Raw genomic sequence first — 18812 nt, 5'->3', positions numbered from 1 at the left:
GGTCACTTACTTCTCCTTGACTTCTGCTACACTCAGCCGACCCCGTTCAAAAGTTATGTGAATATTTACAAAATATGAACCGTTGCTGAGACTTGAGGTTGAGTTTGAGGAAAACTGCTTTGAACCTGCATTTGAGAAACCAATGAGGTTGGCTCCCTAAGGTTCTTGGGAGCTGGAAAACACTGGAGAACATAAAGATGCAACAAACGTGGATGTTATCTCTGAAGCCTACTAAATTACCTCTTTTTTATGTTCTACTCTCTAGCATTAATAGCATAGCTGAAACGTTGCTATCCCGCAGCTAAACGAGTCCTTAATCACCCCCAAATACCGGGGAGGCAGAGCGTTGTGCTGCAGCTCTGCCTCAATTTGCGTCAATCCCTGCGGATCTCCGCCTCTCCCCCGCCCCTCTCAGTGAAAGAAGACTGAGAGGGGAGAGGGAGAGGCGGCAGTCAGTGAGGATTGATGCGAAGAGAGGCAAAGCTACAGCCCTAAGCTCTGCCTCTAACTGGAGGGAGCCCTGCAATTTGCCCCCGAGATTTCGGGGTGATTCAGCACTTGTTTAGCCGCGGGATAGCGGCATTTCAGCTATACTATTAATTCTGAAGAGGACTGCATAAAAAAGAGGTAATTTAGCAGGCTTCAGACTCTCTTTAAATATTGTCCAATACTATTAGTGTTTGTGTTATTACAGTCGCGTGGAGCCCGGGTCCCCCCAGCAGAGATCTGTCAGCTAGGCCCTAGGTCTCCCCAGCCTAGAGGGATCTGCTCCTGTACTTAATACGGAGCCATACATTATATCAAATAGAAGAAAGTAACCGGCACTGCTATATCTAGATCGTTCTGGATGGGATCTTTTGAGGGTCTGATGTTCAGGGTATGCTGCCCTTGATGTCCTCAGGAAGTAGAAAAACAACCATTTACCTCATCACCATAAGAAACAAATTTCCGGCACTATCACCAGGCTAGTCTTCAATAGGTTTAATGGTATCAACAAATCTTCCATCCATTTCAAACATTGTAGGATACACTTCACATACCCATATGATCTTTCTACCGTGGGGCAATGTGGGAGCAGCGGTCCGCCTGACGACCGTTTCGCTTGGTGTAAGCTTCCTCTGAGGCTCCGTGCGCAGCAAAGACACCACTTCCGTGTTCTTTTAAACTACCGGGCGTTTGCTCCGTATACTGCGCCTGTCACGCCGCTTCCGCATCCCTTCCTGCGTCCTTGCGTCAGCGCGCACGCGTACATTCGTTTGCGTGTCACGCGTACGTTCGGCAGGAAGTAACATGCGTTCCACAGTGGGTCTTTGTACGTCTTTTCTTTGTGACATACAAATAGACCACTAGATGGTGCTAAATAATTAAATTGGCTCACGTGTTGTATCCTATATTTATTTACACTAAAAACACATAAAAGGTATACTTTATTAATTCCATCATAAAAGAAAAAAAGAGAGATATATTTGAGAAAAATATTTAAATATATTATTCCTCTATATTATTTAAAAAGGGGATCTAGCTTCTCCTTCTGGGGCTATCAGGACATATTTTTGTTGTTCCTTCATTGAGGCAAAAACTACCTTATGGCAGAGGTTGAACCTTGTCTTCGATTTCACTCCAATGCACAAAGAAATAAGACAAAGTGTGATGAAAAATTGGAAGATGATTCAAAGTGGTCTATTTGTATGTCACAAAGAAAAGATGTACAAAGACCCACTGTGGAACGCATGTTACTTCCTGCCGAACGTACGCGTGACACGCAAACGAATGTACGCATGCGCGCTGACGCAAGGACGCAGGAAGGGATGCGGAAGCGGCGTGACAGGCCCAGTATATGGAGCGAACGCCCGGTAGTTTAAAAGAACACGGAAGTGGTGTCTTTGCTGCGCACGGAGCCTCAGAGGAAGCTTACACCAAGCGAAACGGTCGTCAGGCGGACCGCTGCTCCCACATTGCCCCACGGTAGAAAGATCATATGGGTATGTGAAGTGTATCCTACAATGTTTGAAATGGATGGAAGATTTGTTGATACCATTAAACCTATTGAAGACTAGCCTGGTGATAGTGCCGGAAATTTGTTTCTTATGGTGAGGAGCCATACATTACCGGCTTACGGTGATAGGACAGCTCCTCTCCACTGTACAAGTGCGGTACAGCACCCTGCAACTCTCTCCTTAAAGAGAATCTGTATTGTTAAAATCGCACAAAAGTAAACATACCAGTGCGGTAGGGGACATCTCCTATTACCCTCTGTCACAATTTCGCCGCTCCTCGCCGCATTAAAAGTGGTTAAAAACAGTTTTAAAAAGTTTGTTTATAAACAAACAGAATGGCCACCAAAACAGGAAGTAGATTGATGTACAGTATGTCCACACATAGAAAATGCATCCATACACAAGCAGGCTGTATACACCCTTCCTTTTGAATCTCAAGAGATCATTTGTATGTTTCTTTCCCCCTGCAGCTATCTTCCACTGAAGTGTCAGGCTGTTTCTTCCTGCAGAGTGCAGACAGCTGTGCCTGTATGTAATTCCTCAGTATGTGAAAGCCCAGCCAGCTCAGAGGAGGATTTATCCAGCTTGTAAAAGACAAGAGAGAAGAGAGAAGCTGCTCTAATCTAAATAATACACAGGCAGTGTGCAGAGAGGGGCCTGGAGGGGGGAGATGCATCACAGAACCACAACACTGAAGAACTTGGCAGCCTTCCAGACACAGGCCTGACAAGTCTGACAAGAGAGAGATACGTTGATTTATTACAGAGATGGTGATAGCAGAAAGTGCTGCAGTAAGCCAGAACACATTAGAATAGCTTTTGGAACTTGTAGGATGATAAAAAACAGGATGCAATTTTTGTTACGGAGTCTCTTTAATGTCACATGACATACAGAGAGAGAAGTGAAGTCGCATAGTGCTGTACGGTGCTTGTACAGTGAAGAGAAGCTTGTACAGGAGCGGGCCCCCAACCCCAGTCCCTGGCGCCCCCAGCAATGGCGGGGATCACAGGGGATATAGTTATGCCCCCATGGTGTAGCACTCAACACATGAGTTTATTTTGATAACTCATGGATAGCCTGGATTTATCAAAATTGGCTTTATTCGACCCAGATCAGAAGATGCAAAAATGTACCACCTAATACCAGAGAAATATTTGATATTTGCTCAGTAACTTATATACTCCAGTGTTCCCTAGCTTAGGAGGATCTTAGGACATCAACTGCAATGTTCCACATCTAGGAATTCAATGCACATTTGACAAATATGGTAATGTGTTGTCTACTGCGTTTGTTGGCTGGATAGTGTAATGGTTAAGGGCTCTGCCTCTGACACAGGAGACCTGGGTTCGAATCTCGGCTTTGCTTGTTCCGTAAGCCAGCACTTATTCAGCAGGAGACCTTAGGCAAGTCTCCCTAACACTGCTACTGCCTATAGAGCGCGTCCTAGTGGCTGCAGCTCTGGCGCTTTGAGTCCACCAAGAGAAAAGCGCGATATAAATGTTCTGTGTTTGTTTGTTTGTTCCTGTATTGCCTTGTTATAGTAGCAGTATGTTTAGACATCTTAATATCACTCTGAACTCGCCACACAATGTTCTGGCAGATGAAATAGTTCCTCCAGTTGACTAACTCTATGAGACTAAATGTCCATCATCTTAAAAAAAAAAGAAGATGATAGCTTCTCCTGGACATCTGTCCATCAACTGGCTGGATTCAGGATTCCAGAACAAAGGAGATGGATCCCCCCTTCCCTACCATCTCTGAACCATTCCCTAACTACCCCAAATCCGTGTGCCCAGCTCTCACTTGTCTCACTATCTCCTTGCCAGATACGAGCTTAGAGTGATAATTTGGAATACCGATGAGGTAATCCTGGAAGATGATGATTACTTCACAGGAGAAAAGTCTAGTGACATATTTGTAAGGGGGTACGTACAAGTTAAAATTAAACCAAAAACTTGACTTTGTGTTGTGTGTGGGCTTCTGTGTACACTTGTGGCGCACACACCAGTTCCCATGCTGCCGTTGTTGCCGGTTTTATGCTTTTGTGTTGTGTGTGAATAACAGAATTTTGCTTTTTTTGCTTCCTTTTTTTTGTTTGGTTTCTTTATCTCTCTACCTCGTGTATACCGTCACACTCTTGACAACTAGTTTTGAACTACGTGTTATTATTTGGAACACTGATGAAGTGATTCTAGAAGATGATGCTTTCATGACAGGAGAGAAGATGTCAGACATCTATGTCAAGGGGTAATGATGCACGGCCCACACACCCTTCTACCACCCACGGCCCGCCCTCCCCTCCCTTTCCCTTCTAACCTAACTAACCCTCCTTCCTGGGCGCAGCAATTGTGCATACCCCCTGTCACCCATCACTGCTTGTGTCACTGCACTGAACTGCACTGGTCTGCTGCACCCTTTTGCTTGCTCGCTCCCATCTCTAGCTGGTCTTTGGGTTGCCATGTGGTGGATCCATTGGGTTCTTTTGACAGCATGAAAATGCTCTTCAGTTTTTGAGGTCACCAAATTGGTTTGGTTTTCACTAATTTTAAAGTTCATTTAAGGATATTCTTAGACAATTCCAGGGTTGTTCCTTGTATTGACAGTTCAAGATCATCCACCATAAACTCAAACATACGACATGAGTCATGACTAATTATTAATATTCTCAACTCAGTATTTCCGTTCAGTCCAGAGAACTATTAATAAATGAAGCCCCAAGTCCCAAGGGCAGCAGAACCTAAGGACCTATTTTTTTTTTAATACATATCTGCTGTGGTCACAGACACGCCATGTTTTCAGCTGACCTTGACCGGTGGTGTTTCAAAAATTGGCATGTATCCTATTAACTTTTCTCTGGAGTTTTCACCAAGGAGATATTTTCAAACCTTACCAATAATTTATATTTAAAGCTCCCAGCAAACAAGAAAAATACCCAGAATAATTTGTAATACTTTTTCAATTGCAGAGTGCAGAAAAGTGATTATTAGGGAAGATGAAAAATTAACTCCTAGGAGAAAAGGTTAAGTGGAAGCTAGACTGGTAACATTAAAACCCTGTCTAAAAATTGTAATGGCCTATTTTCCAATTTCCATACCAATATGTACCTTTCTTGTGATCATTTGGGGTCAGGAGGGGAAGTAGGTAGAAGCCCTCTGACCATCTTGTGTCTAGGCCCTCATTACAGCCACTCCAGCTCTATGAAGCACAAAATAGCTGCAGCAGTACAAGGTTTGAAACCATTGTATAAAATGTGTAGAAGAAGACAACAATAAAAACCTGCCAAAGCCGCAATCATAAAGAAAAATCCGAATCACGGGGGAACTTTAAACACTTGAAGGGTCTGTTCTGAATTTTAGGTACGTAGTTAAAGGAAGAACAATGACATCATCCCTGGTCAATTGAAAATTGGCACCTCCAATCCCTAAAGGATCTCTGGTCTTGGTAACTGACTATTCCCCCTCAGCACTGGAGAGATCTTTCTTACCCGGGTTCCACCACACAATCCCCCCAGCTGGTGATGTCTCCAGGAGTGGGTGTGTCTGCATACAGTGTGATTCATGTGTTTGCACCAAAAGGTTTTAACAGTTACAGGGCTTTTATTTGCACAGTATGAAATGGGATTTTGTTTTGCGATCCTAAATTCCAGGTAAGTGCCTTCTACTCCTCCTTGTTTCTGAGAGGGTTTTTAAGTGTTCCTGCTAACCATACCGAATGGAGATTGCCATCATGTGGGTTTGACCAGCATTTCAGAGATGTTGGCCACTTTGTGCTTCTGGTATCCTTAAGGGTTGGTGCCAAGAGCGCTTTTGAAAACACTAGTGCTTTGAAAAGCGCTTGGCTAATGTATTTGAATGGGATGGATCAAACCAGAGCGATGTAATTTTTTTCCCAAATGCAAATGCGGGTCCTGCAGCATTTCTGCTGATTTCAATGTTAAGTATAGGAAAGTGGAACATTGCTCTTAAAAGCACTAGAACAGAGGGTTTTTCTAAGCGGTTTTTTTTTTTAAACAATCTGTACACTTTCAGCTCTACTGTAAAAAAAAAATGTACACCAAAACGCCCCCAAAATCGCTAGGCATAACTAGAAAATCGCTAGGCACATGCCTAGAATCGCTTTGAAAAATCACTTCTAAAAGCCCTGAGCGTTTGCGATTACGCTAGTACTTTTAGGTGTGCATCGGCCTTAAGGCAAACATTTTGTTTTTGAAGCCACTGAGAAAATTAGCCTGTCATATCAGTAATATAGTGATATCACCATGGAATATGGATTTTTTAGGACATAGGCAATAATTCAGCTTGCTAGCAGTAATACATCAAATGGTTTAATTTATGATTCCACAAGGATCTAAAGATCAGTGATGAGCAAAAACGCGATATTCATTAATTTTCGCAAAAATAATATAAAATTCAACCTTTGAGCCAGGGCTGTGGAGTCGGTACAAAAATCTTCCGACTCCAACTCCTCAGTTTATGAAACCACGACTCCGACTCCAACTCCTACTCCGGGTACCCAAAATGGCCCGACTCCGACTCCTCAACTCCGACTCCTTACTCTAATACTTAACAGGGCTGTGGATTTTGTACAAAAATCATCTGACTCCCGACTCCGGCTCCTCAGTTTATGAAATCAACGACTCCAACTCCAACTCCAGGTGCCCAAAATTGCCCCGACTCAGACTCCTCGACTCCAACTCCTACTCCACAGCCCTGCTTTGAGCAAAAATACCATAAAAAATCGTTTTGTAGTAACTTTTTGATTTTTTTTGCATTTTTCACAAATTTTCACTCTAAAAATATATGATTTTAATGGTTCCCGTGAATTTTTGCAGTAAAATTACCAATTTTTTGAGAATTGTCCATATTTCAAAAATACAATGTATTTTCGCAAATATTTTCTCAAAATCAAAAATAGCATTTTCGATGCAAAAATTACTTTGACCAAAATGTGCAAGCAACACTGCTAAAGTTGCCAGCCAGTTCTCCAGAGAGATCAGCTTGATTATTATTTAAGTAGAGATGGGCAATGAGATTCTAAGAATTCCGAGTCGGTACAGGATTATGCAAATTCTGTATGCAAATGTCTGCAGCTCTGAAAATGGACCAATTCTGCCAAGGTGGAATATGATTAGTCAATTTTTAGACTGGAAACATTTGCATAACCCTGCGCTAAATAAGAATGATTGGATCAGTAGAGGAACAGCCTATTGGTGCACCAACATCTAGTCACAACACAGTGGTAGCTGCTTCTAGAATTTTGCATAATCGTAATTTCGCATTGTAATTCGCAATTACAATGCAAAATTGAAATGAAAAATGTGGGGAAAAAATGGCAATTAATTTTGTTTGTAAACGTAATCCGGAACCGTAATTTCGCATAATTTTCGCATAATTTTGTGCCAACTTTAGCAGTTCATAGCAAAACCCCCATACATGCTATTGTCAAAAATAATCGCTACATGTGTGCAGAAGAAGAGTAGGAATAAATAACAAAAAATATTTTCAAAACGTTGTTGTAGTTTTTGAGAAAATCGATTTTAAAAATGTAAAGGAAAAATGTTTTTTAAACTAAAAAAAAAGACAAACCTGTTATGTTCCTTATTAATGGTTACTTAATAAAAAATTATTGAAACAAAACAAAAAAAGACAAAATGACAGTCTTTTTAAAAAAAATTATTATTTTTATTTACACAAAATTACGAATTCCCAATAAGTTTGATGTGTCACATGACCCTCTTCCTATTGAAAAAACAAAAGTTGGATTCAAAATGGCTGACTTCAAAATGGCCACCATGGTCACCACCCATTTTGAAAAGTTTCCTCCCTCACATATACTAATGTGCCACAAACAGGAAGTTAATATCACCAACCATTCCCATTTTATTAAGGTGTATCCATATAAATGCCCCACCCTGTAATACATGAAATCAATTGAATGTCCAAATCATAATTACGCAATGGCCGTAATGGTGAAAATGTACGTGAAATTTATCATAATTCGTAATCAGAATTAGCAGATTACGATCATCTCTAGTGAAGACCAAGAGATATCACTGTGGTAGCCAATCTGTTTGGTTGTAAAGCACCCTCTCAGTTTAGCTTGATTATATCTGTTCACTAGAGATCAAGCTGCCAGTTGATTGGTAGTGAGGATGCGGTTGACTCCAAGATGGCCGCTTTCTCAGCCTATGGGTAGAAGGTACACTTATCACACGCCTCCGTGAACCCTGCAGTAACAACGAGGCTGTCTGTGGAGACATCTAGCTGTGACGATGAAGGTGCTGCATCAGCGGACATATCTGCATGCTGCATTGGCTGATATTTTCCCTTCATTAATGTGTACAATACACTTATTTCACTTGACAAGGTCTCTGTCCATGTGTCCGTTCCTTTCCTGTGTGGTGCATGTAGCTTCCTGTCCGTGTGCATCTCTGTGTGTTGCATGTTCATGTCGTGACCATGTTCAAAGTGTCTGAAACTTTAATCAGCAATGTTTTTTCTTCCACGAGATCAAGAATGTTCCTAAATCAAGAGAGTAGATGGAGTACATAGAAGAGGGTAGATGCAGCAAATGGGAGAGGGTAGATGCAATACATGGAAGAAGGTACATATTATAGCAGATAGAAGCTGTAGATGTAGCCAGCAATGATGTGGTATGTGGAAGAAGGTAGATGCAGCAATTGGAAAAAGGTAGATATAGCAGATGAAAGTGGGTAGATACAGCACAGGGTGGTGGGTCAATGCAGCTTGTGGAAGAGGGTAGATACAGCAGATGGAAGAGGGTAGCTGCAGCATATGGAAGAGGGTAGATACAGCAGATGGAAGAGGGTAGCTGCAGCATATGGAAGAGGGTAGATACAGCACATGGAAGAGGGTAGATGCAGCATATGGAAGAGGGTAGACACAGCATATGGAAGAGGGGTAGACACAGCATATGGAAGAGGGGTAGATACAGCACATGGAAGAGGGTAGATGCAGCATATGGAAGAGGGTAGATACAGCATATGTAAGAGGGTAGCTATAGCAGATGAAAGAGGGTAGATACAGCATATGGAAGAGGGTAGCTATAGCAGATGGAAGAGGGTAGATACAGCATATGGAAGAGGGTAGATACAGCACATGGGTGCAGCATGTGGAAGAGGCAAGATCTAGCAGATGGAAGAGGGTAGATACAGCAGATGGAAGAGGGTAGATACAGCAGATGGAAGAGGGTAGATACAGCATATGGAAGAGGGTAGACACAGCATATGGAAGAGGGTAGATACAGCATATGTAAGAGGGTAGCTATAGCAGATGGAAGAGGGTAGATACAGCATATGGAAGAGGGTAGATGCAGCATATGGAAGAGGGTAGATGCAGCAGATGGAAGAGGGTAGATACAGCAGATGGAAGAGGGTAGATACAGCAGATGGAAGAGGGTAGATACAGCAGATGGAAGAGGGTAGCTATAGCAGATGGAAGAGGGTAGATACAGCATATGGAAGAGGGTAGATACAGCACATGGGTGCAGCATGTGGAAGAGGCAAGATCTAGCAGATGAAAGAGGGTAGATACAGCAGATGGAAAAGGGTAGATGCAGCATATGGAAGGGGGAAGATACAGCAGATGGAAGAGGGCAGATACAGCAGATGGAAGAGGGCAGATACAGCAGATGGAAGAGGGTAGATACAGCAGATGGAAGAGGGTAGATGCAGCAGATGGAAGAGGGTAGATACAGCAGATGGAAGAGGGTAGATGCAGCAGATGGAAGAGGGTAAATACAGCAGATGGAAGAGGGTAGATGCAGCAGATGGAAGAGGGTAGATACAGCAGATGGAAGAGGGGTAGATACAGCATATGGAAGAGGGTAGCTGCAGCGGATGGAAGAGGGTAGATACAGCACATGGTGGTGGGTCAATGCAACACATGGAAGAGGGAAGATCTAGCAGATGGAAGAGGGTAGATACAGCATATGGAAGAGAGTAGATACAGCACATGGAAGAGAGTAGATACAGCAGATGGAAGAGGGTAGCTGCAGCATATGGAAGAGGGTAGATACAGCATATGGAAGAGGGTAGATACAGAAGATGGAAGAGGGTCGATGCAGCATGTAGAAGAGGGTAGATGCAGCATATGGAAGAGGGTAGGTGCAGCATATGGAAGAGGGTAGATGCAGCAAATGGAAGAGGGTAGATGCAGCATATGGAAGAGGGTTGATACAGCATATGGAAGGGGAAAGATACAGCATATGGAAGAGGGTAGATACAGCACATGGAAGAGGGGTAGATACAGCAGATGGAAGAGGGTAGATACAGCAGATGGAAGAGGGTAGCTGCAGCAGATGGAAGAGGGTAGATACAGCATATGGAAGAGGGTAGATACAGCATATGGAATAGGGTAGATGCAGCATATGGAAGAGGGTAGATACAGAAGATGGAAGAGGGTAGATACAGCATATGGAAGAGGGTAGATACAGAAGATGGAAGAGAGTAGATACAGTAGATGGAAGAGGGGAGATACAGCATATGGAAGAGAGTAGATACAGCAGATGGAAGAGGGTAGATACAGCACATGGTGGTGGGTCGATGCAATACATGGAAAAGGTAAGATCTAGCAGATGGAAGAGGGTAGATACAGCATATGGAAGAGGGTAGATACAGCATATGGAAGAGGGTAGATACAGCACTTGAAAGAGGGGTAGATACAGCAGATGGAAGAGGGTAGATACAGCAGATGGAAGAGGGTAGATACAGCAGATGGAAGAGGGTAGATACAGCATATGGAAGAGGGTAGATACAGCATATGGAAGAGGGGTAGATACAGCAGATGGAAGAGGGTAGATGCAGCATATGGAAGAGGGTAGATGCAGGCATGCAGCATATGGAAGAGGGTAGATGCAGCATATGGAAGAGGGTAGATGCAGAAGATGGAAGAGAGTAGATACAGCATATGGAAGAGGGTAGATACAGCAGATGGAAGAGGGTAGATACAGCAGATGGAAGAGGGTAGATACAGCATATGGAAGAGGGTAGATACAGCACATGGAAGAGGGTAGATACAGCACATGGAAGAGGGTAGATACAGCAGATGGAAGAGGGTAGATACAGCAGATGGAAGAGGGTAGATACAGCATATGGAAGAGGGTAGATACAGCATATGGAAGAGGGGTAGATACAGCAGATGGAAGAGGGTAGATGCAGCATATGGAAGAGGGTAGATGCAGCATATGGAAGAGGGTAGATACAGAAGATGGAAGAGAGTAGATACAGCATATGGAAGAGGGTAGATACCGCAGATGGAAGAGGGTAGATACAGCAGATGGAAGAGATTAGATGCAGCAGATGGAAGAGGGTAGATGCAGCAGATGGAAGAGGGTAGATGCAGCAGATGGAAGAGGGTAGATACAGCATATGGAAGAGGGTAGATACAGCAGATTGAAGAGGGTAGATACAGCAGATGGAAGAGGGTAGATACAGCATATGGAAGAGGGTAGATACAGCATATGGAAGAGGGTAGATACAGCACATGGAAGAGGGGTAGATACAGCAGATGGAAGAGGGTAGATACAGCAGATGGAAGAGGGTAGATACAGCAGATGGAAGAGGGTAGATACAGCAGATGGAAGAGGGTAGATACAGCATATGGAAGAGGGTAGATACAGCATATGGAAGAGGGTAAATACAGCATATGGAAGAGGGTAGATACAGCAGATGGAAGAGAGTAGATACAGCAGATGGAAGAGGGTAGATGCAGCAGATGGAAGAGGGTAGATACAGCAGATTGAAGAAGGTAGATACAGCACATGGTGGTGGGTCGATGCAATACATGGAAGAGGGAAGATCTAGCAGATGGAAGAGGGTAGATACAGCAGATGGAAGAGAGTAGATACAGCAGATGGAAGAGGGTAGATGCAGCATATGGAAGAGGGTAGATACAGCAGATGGAAGAGGGTAGATACAGCACATGGTGGTGGGTTGATGCAATACATGGAAGAGGTAAGATACAGCAGATGGAAGAGGGTAGATACAGCATATGGAAGAGGGTAGATACAGCACATGGAAGAGGGGTAGATACAGCAGATGGAAGAGGGTAGATACAGCACATGGTGGTGGGTCGATGCAATACATGGAAGAGGTAAGATCTAGCAGATGGAAGAGGGTAGATACAGCAGATGGAAGAGGGTAGATACAGCAGATGGAAGAGGGTAGATGCAGCAGATGGAAGAGGGTAGATGCAGCATATGGAAGAGGGGTAGATACAGCATATGGAAGAGGGTAGATGCAGCATATGGAAGAGGGTAGATGCAGCATATGGAAGAGGGTAGATGCAGCATATGGAAGAGGGTAGATGCAGCATATGGAAGAGGGTAGATAAAGCATATGGAAGAGGGTAGATACAGCATATGGAAGAGGGTAGATACAGCAGATGGAAGAGGGTAGATACAGCAAATGGAAGAGGGTAGATACAGCATATGGAAGAGGGTAGATACAGCATATGGAAGAGGGTAGATACAGCAGATGGAAGAGGGTAGATACAGCATATGGAAGAGGGTAGATACAGCACATGGAAGAGGGTAGATACAGCAGATGGAAGAGGGTAGATACAGCAGATGGAAGAGGGTAGATACAGCAGATGGAAGAGGGTAGATACAGCAGATGGAAGAGGGTAGATACAGCAGATGGAAGAGGGTAGATACAGCAGATGGAAGAGATTAGATGCAGCATATGGAAGAGGGTAGATGCAGCATATGGAAGAGGGTAGATGCAGCAGATGGAAGAGGGTAGATACAGAAGATGGAAGAGGGTAGATGCAGCAGATGGAAGAGGGTAGATACAGCAGATGGAAGAGGGTAGATACAGCAGATGGAAGAGGGTAGATACAGCAGATGGAAGAGGGTAGATGCAGCATATGGAAGAGGGTAGATGCAGCATATGGAAGAGGGTAGATACAGCAGATGGAAGAGGGTAGATACAGCAGATGGAAGAGATTAGATGCAGCAGATGGAAGAGGGTAGATACAGCAGATGGAAGAGATTAGATGCAGCAGATGGAAGAGGGTAGATGCAGCATATGGAAGAGGGTAGATGCAGCAGATGGAAGAGGGTAGATACAGCAGATGGAGGAGGGTAGATACAGCAGATGGAAGAGGGTAGATACAGCAGATGGAAGAGGGTAGATACAGCAGATGGAAGAGGGTAGATACAGCAGATGGAAGAGGGTAAATACAGCAGATGGAAGAGATTAGATGCAGCAGATGGAAGAGGGTAGATACAGCAGATGGAAGAGGGTAGATACAGCAGATGGAAGAGGGTAGATACAGCACATGGAAGAGGGGTAGATACAGCAGATGGAAGAGGGTAGATACAGCACATGGTGGTAAGTCGATGCAATACATGGAAGAGGTAAGATCTAGCAGATGGAAGAGGGTAGATACAGCAGATGGAAGAGGGTAGATACAGCAGATGGAAGAGGGTAGATGCAGCATATGGAAGAGGGGTAGATGCAGCATATGGAAGAGGGTAGATGCAGCATATGGAAGAGGGTAGATACAGAAGATGGAAGAGAGTAGATACAGCATATGGAAGAGGGTAGATACAGCAGATGGAAGAGGGTAGATACAGCATATGGAAGAGGGTAGATACAGCAGATGGAAGAGGGTAGATACAGCAGATGGAAGAGGGTAGATACAGCAGATGGAAGAGGGTAGATACAGCATATGGAAGAGGGTAGATACAGCATATGGAAGAGGGTAGATACAGCAGATGGAAGAGGGTAGATACAGCAGATGGAAGAGGGTAGATACAGCAGATGGAAGAGGGTAGATACAGCATATGGAAGAGGGTAGATACAGCATATGGAAGAGGGTAGATACAGCAGATGGAAGAGGGTAGATACAGCAGATGGAAGAGGGTAGATACAGCATATGGAAGAGGGTAGATCTAGCAGATGGAAGAGGGTAGATACAGCAGATGGAAGAGGGTAAATACAGCAGATGGAAGAGATTAGATGCAGCAGATGGAAGAGATTAGATGCAGCAGATGGAAGAGATTAGATGCAGCAGATGGAAGAGATTAGATGCAGCAGATGGAAGAGATTAGATGCAGCAGATGGAAGAGGGTAGCTACAGCAGATGGAAGAGGGTAGATGCAGCAGATGGAAGAGGGTAGATACAGCAGATGGAAGAGGGTAGATACAGCAGATGGAAGTGATTAGATGCAGCAGATGGAAGAGGGTAGATAGAGCAGATGGAAGAGATTAGATGCAGCAGATGGAAGAGGGTAGATACAGCACATGGAAGAGGGTAGATACAGAAGATGGAAGAGGGTAGATACAGCAGATGGAAGAGAGTAGATACAGCAGATGGAAGAGGGTAGATACAGCAGATGGAAGAGGGTAGATACAGCACATGGAAGAGGGTAGATACAGCATATGGAAGAGATTAGATGCAGCAGATGGAAGAGATTAGATGCAGCAGATGGAAGAGATTAGATGCAGCAGATGGAAGAGGGTAGATACAGCAGATGGAAGAGATTAGATGCAGCAGATGGAAGAGATTAGATGCAGCAGATGGAAGAGATTAGATGCAGCAGATGGAAGAGGGTAGATACAGCATATGGAAGAGGGTAGATGCAGCAGATGGAAGAGGGTAGATGCAGCAGATGGAAGAGGGTAGATACAGCAGATGGAAGAGGGTAGATACAGCAGATGGAAGTGATTAGATGCAGCAGATGGAAGAGGGTAGATAGAGCAGATGGAAGAGATTAGATGCAGCAGATGGAAGAGGGTAGATACAGCACATGGAAGAGGGTAGATACAGAAGATGGAAGAGGGTAGCTGCAGCATATGGAAGAGGGTAGATACAGCAGATGGAAGAGGGTAGATACAGCACATGGAAGAGGGGTAGATACAGCAGATGGAAGAGGGTAGATGCAGCGGATGGAAGAGGGTAGATGCAGCAGATGGAAGAGGGTAGATGCAGCAGATGGAAGAGGGTAGATACAGCAGATGGAAGAGGGTAGATACAGCAGATGGAAGAGGGTAGATGCAGCATATGGAAGAGGGTAGATGCAGCATATGGAAGAGGGGTAGATAAAGCAGATGGAAGAGGGTAGATGCAGCATATGGAAGAGGGTAGATGCAGCATATGGAAGAGGGTAGATACAGAAGATGGAAGAGAGTAGATACAGCAGATGGAAGAGGGTAGATACAGCATATGGAAGAGGGTAGATACAGCATCTGGAAGAGGGTAGATACAGCATATGGAAGAGGGTAGATACAGCAGATGGAAGAGGGTAAATACAGCAGATGGAAGAGATTAGATGCAGCAGATGGAAGAGGGTAGATACAGCAGATGGAAGAGGGTAGATACAGCAGATGGAAGAGGGTAGATACAGCAGATGGAAGAGGGTAGATACAGCAGATGGAAGAGATTAGATGCAGCAGATGGAAGAGGGTAGATGCAGCATATGGAAGAGGGTAGATACAGCAGATGGAAGAGGGTAGATACAGCACATGGAAGAGGGTAGATACAGCAGATGGAAGAGGGTAGATACAGCAGATGGAAGAGGGTAGATGCAGCAGATGGAAGAGGGTAGATGCAGCATATGGAAAAGGGTAGATGCAGCAGATGGAAGAGGGTAGATGCAGCAGATGGAAGAGATTAGATGCAGCAGATGGAAGAGGGTAGATACAGCAGATGGAAGAGGGTAGATACAGCATATGGAAGAGGGTAGATACAGCACATGGAAGAGGGTAGGTACAGCAGATGGAAGAGGGTAGATACAGCAGATGGAAGAGGGTAGATACAGCAGATGGAAGAGGGTAGCTGCAGCATATGGAAGAGGGTAGATACAGCAGATGGAAGAGGGTAGATGCAGCAGATGGAAGAGGGTAGATACAGCATATGGAAGAGGGAAGATACAGCAGATGGAAGAGGGTAGATACAGCAGATGGAAGAGGGTAGATACAGCAGATGGAAGTGATTAGATGCAGCAGATGGAAGAGGGTAGATGCAGCAGATGGAAGAGGGTAGATACAGCATATGGAAGAGGGAAGATACAGCAGATGGAAGAGGGTAGATACAGCAGATGGAAGAGGGTAGATACAGCAGATGGAAGTGATTAGATGCAGCAGATGGAAGAGGGTAGATACAGCAGATGGAAGAGATTAGATGCAGCAGATGGAAGAGGGTAGATACAGCAGATGGAAGAGGGTAGATACAGCAGATGGAAGAGGGTAGATACAGCAGATGGAAGAGGGTAGATACAGCAGATGGAAGAGGGTAGATACAGCAGATGGAAGAGGGTAGCTGCAGCATATGGAAGAGGGTAGCTGCAGCATATGGAAGAGGGTAGATACAGCATATGGAAGAGGGTAGATACAGCAGATGGAAGAGGGTAGATACAGCAGATGGAAGAGATTAGATGCAGCAGATGGAAGAGGGTAGATACAGCAGATGGAAGAGATTAGATGCAGCAGATGGAAGAGGGTAGATACAGAAGATGGAAGAGGGTAGATGCAGCAGATGGAAGAGGGTAGATACAGCAGATGGAAGAGGGTAGATACAGCAGATGGAAGAGGGTAGATACAGCAGATGGAAGAGGGTAGATGCAGCAGATGGAAGAGGGTAGATGCAGCATATGGAAGAGGGTAGATACAGCATATGGAAGAGGGTAGATGCAGCATATGGAAGAGGGTAGATACAGAAGATGGAAGAGGGTAGATACAGCAGATGGAAGAGGGTAGATACAGTAGATGGAAGAGGGTAGATACAGCATATTGAAGAGGGTAGATACAGCAGATGGAAGAGGGTAGATACAGCATATGGAAGAGGGAAGATACAGCAGATGGAAGAGATTAGATGCAGCAGATGGAAGAGGGTAGATACAGCAGATGGAAGAGATTAGATGCAGCAGATGGAAGAGGGTAGATACAGAAGATGGAAGAGGGTAGATGCAGCAGATGGAAGAGGGTAGATACAGCAGATGGAAGAGGGTAGATACAGCAGATGGAAGAGGGTAGATACAGCAGATGGAAGAGGGTAGATGCAGCAGATGGAAGAGGGTAGATGCAGCATATGGAAGAGGGTAGATACAGCATATGGAAGAGGGTAGATACAGCACATGGAAGAGGGTAGATACAGAAGATGGAAGAGGGTAGCTGCAGCATATGGAAGAGGGTAGATACAGCAGATGGAAGAGGGTAGATACAGCACATGGAAGAAGGGTAGATACAGCAGATGGAAGAGGGTAGATACAGCACATGGAAGAGGGTAGATACAGCAGATGGAAGAGGGTAGATGCAGCATATGGAAGAGGGTAGATACAGCAGATGGAAGAGGGTAGATACAGCACATGGAAGAGGGTAGATGCAGCAGATGGAAGAGGGTAGCTGCAGCATATGGAAGAGGGTAGATACAGCAGATGGAAGAGGGTAGATACAGCACATGGAAGAGGGTAGATGCAGCAGATGGAAGAGGGTAGATACAGCAGATGGAAGAGGGTAGATACAGCAGATGGAAGAGGGTAGATGCAGCATATGGAAGAGGGTAGATGCAGCATATGGAAGAGGGGTAGATAAAGCAGATGGAAGAGGGTAGATGCAGCATATGGAAGAGGGTAGATGCAGCATATGGAAGAGGGTAGATACAGAAGATGGAAGAGAGTAGATACAGCAGATGGAAGAGGGTAGATACAGCAGATGGAAGAGGGTAGATACAGCATATGGAAGAGGGTAGATACAGCATATGGAAGAGGGTAGATACAGCATATGGAAGAGGGTAGATACAGCAGATGGAAGAGGGTAAATACAGCAGATGGAAGAGATTAGATGCAGCAGATGGAAGAGGGTAGATACAGCAGATGGAAGAGGGTAGATACAGCAGATGGAAGAGGGTAGATACAGCAGATGGAAGAGATTAGATGCAGCAGATGGAAGAGGGTAGATGCAGCATATGGAAGAGGGTAGATACAGCACATGGAAGAGGGTAGATACAGCAGATGGAAGAGGGTAGATACAGCAGATGGAAGAGGGTAGATGCAGCAGATGGAAGAGGGTAGATGCAGCATATGGAAAAGGGTAGATACAGCAGATGGAAGAGGGTAGATGCAGCAGATGGAAGAGATTAGATGCAGCAGATGGAAGAGGGTAGATACAGCAGATGGAAGAGGGTAGATACAGCATATGGAAGAGGGTAGATACAGCACATGGAAGAGGGTAGGTACAGCAGATGGAAGAGGGTAGATACAGCAGATGGAAGAGGGTAGATACAGCAGATGGAAGAGGGTAGCTGCAGCATATGGAAGAGGGTAGATACAGCAGATGGAAGAGGGTAGATGCAGCAGATGGAAGAGGGTAGATACAGCATATGGAAGAGGGAAGATACAGCAGATGGAAGAGGGTAGATACAGCAGATGGAAGAGGGTAGATACAGCAGATGGAAGTGATTAGATGCAGCAGATGGAAGAGGGTAGATGCAGCAGATGGAAGAGGGTAGATACAGCATATGGAAGAGGGAAGATACAGCAGATGGAAGAGGGTAGATACAGCAGATGGAAGAGGGTAGATACAGCAGATGGAAGTGATTAGATGCAGCAGATGGAAGAGGGTAGATACAGCAGATGGAAGAGATTAGATGCAGCAGATGGAAGAGGGTAGATACAGCAGATGGAAGAGGGTAGATACAGCAGATGGAAGAGGGTAGATACAGCAGATGGAAGAGGGTAGCTGCAGCATATGGAAGAGGGTAGCTGCAGCATATGGAAGAGGGTAGATACAGCATATGGAAGAGGGTAGATACAGCAGATGGAAGAGGGTAGATACAGCAGATGGAAGAGATT

General features: G+C 44.6%; 1 protein-coding gene across 17 annotated transcripts in view; it reads left to right on the top strand.

Moving 5' to 3' along the window:
• OTOF (otoferlin) overlaps nt 1-18812 on the top strand; it is a 500418-nt gene that overhangs the window by 462810 nt on the left and 18796 nt on the right. For 15 of the 17 annotated variants that reach the window (XM_068279952.1, XM_068279942.1, XM_068279943.1 and 12 more), the window contains one exon: nt 3824-3922. The exons of 1 other annotated variant lie outside the window; for it this stretch is intronic. In XM_068279952.1, coding sequence (XP_068136053.1) covers nt 3824-3922 — 99 coding nt within the window. Of the gene's footprint in view, nt 1-3823; nt 3923-4145; nt 4245-18812 lie in introns of all 17 variants that reach the window. One more of the 17 variants, XM_068279939.1, reaches the window with a different exon arrangement.

The sequence above is a fragment of the Hyperolius riggenbachi genome, chromosome 4 (assembly GCF_040937935.1).
Source record: "Hyperolius riggenbachi isolate aHypRig1 chromosome 4, aHypRig1.pri, whole genome shotgun sequence".
Lineage (NCBI taxonomy): Eukaryota > Metazoa > Chordata > Amphibia > Anura > Hyperoliidae > Hyperolius > Hyperolius riggenbachi.
This window is presented reverse-complemented; position numbering and strand designations above follow the sequence as displayed.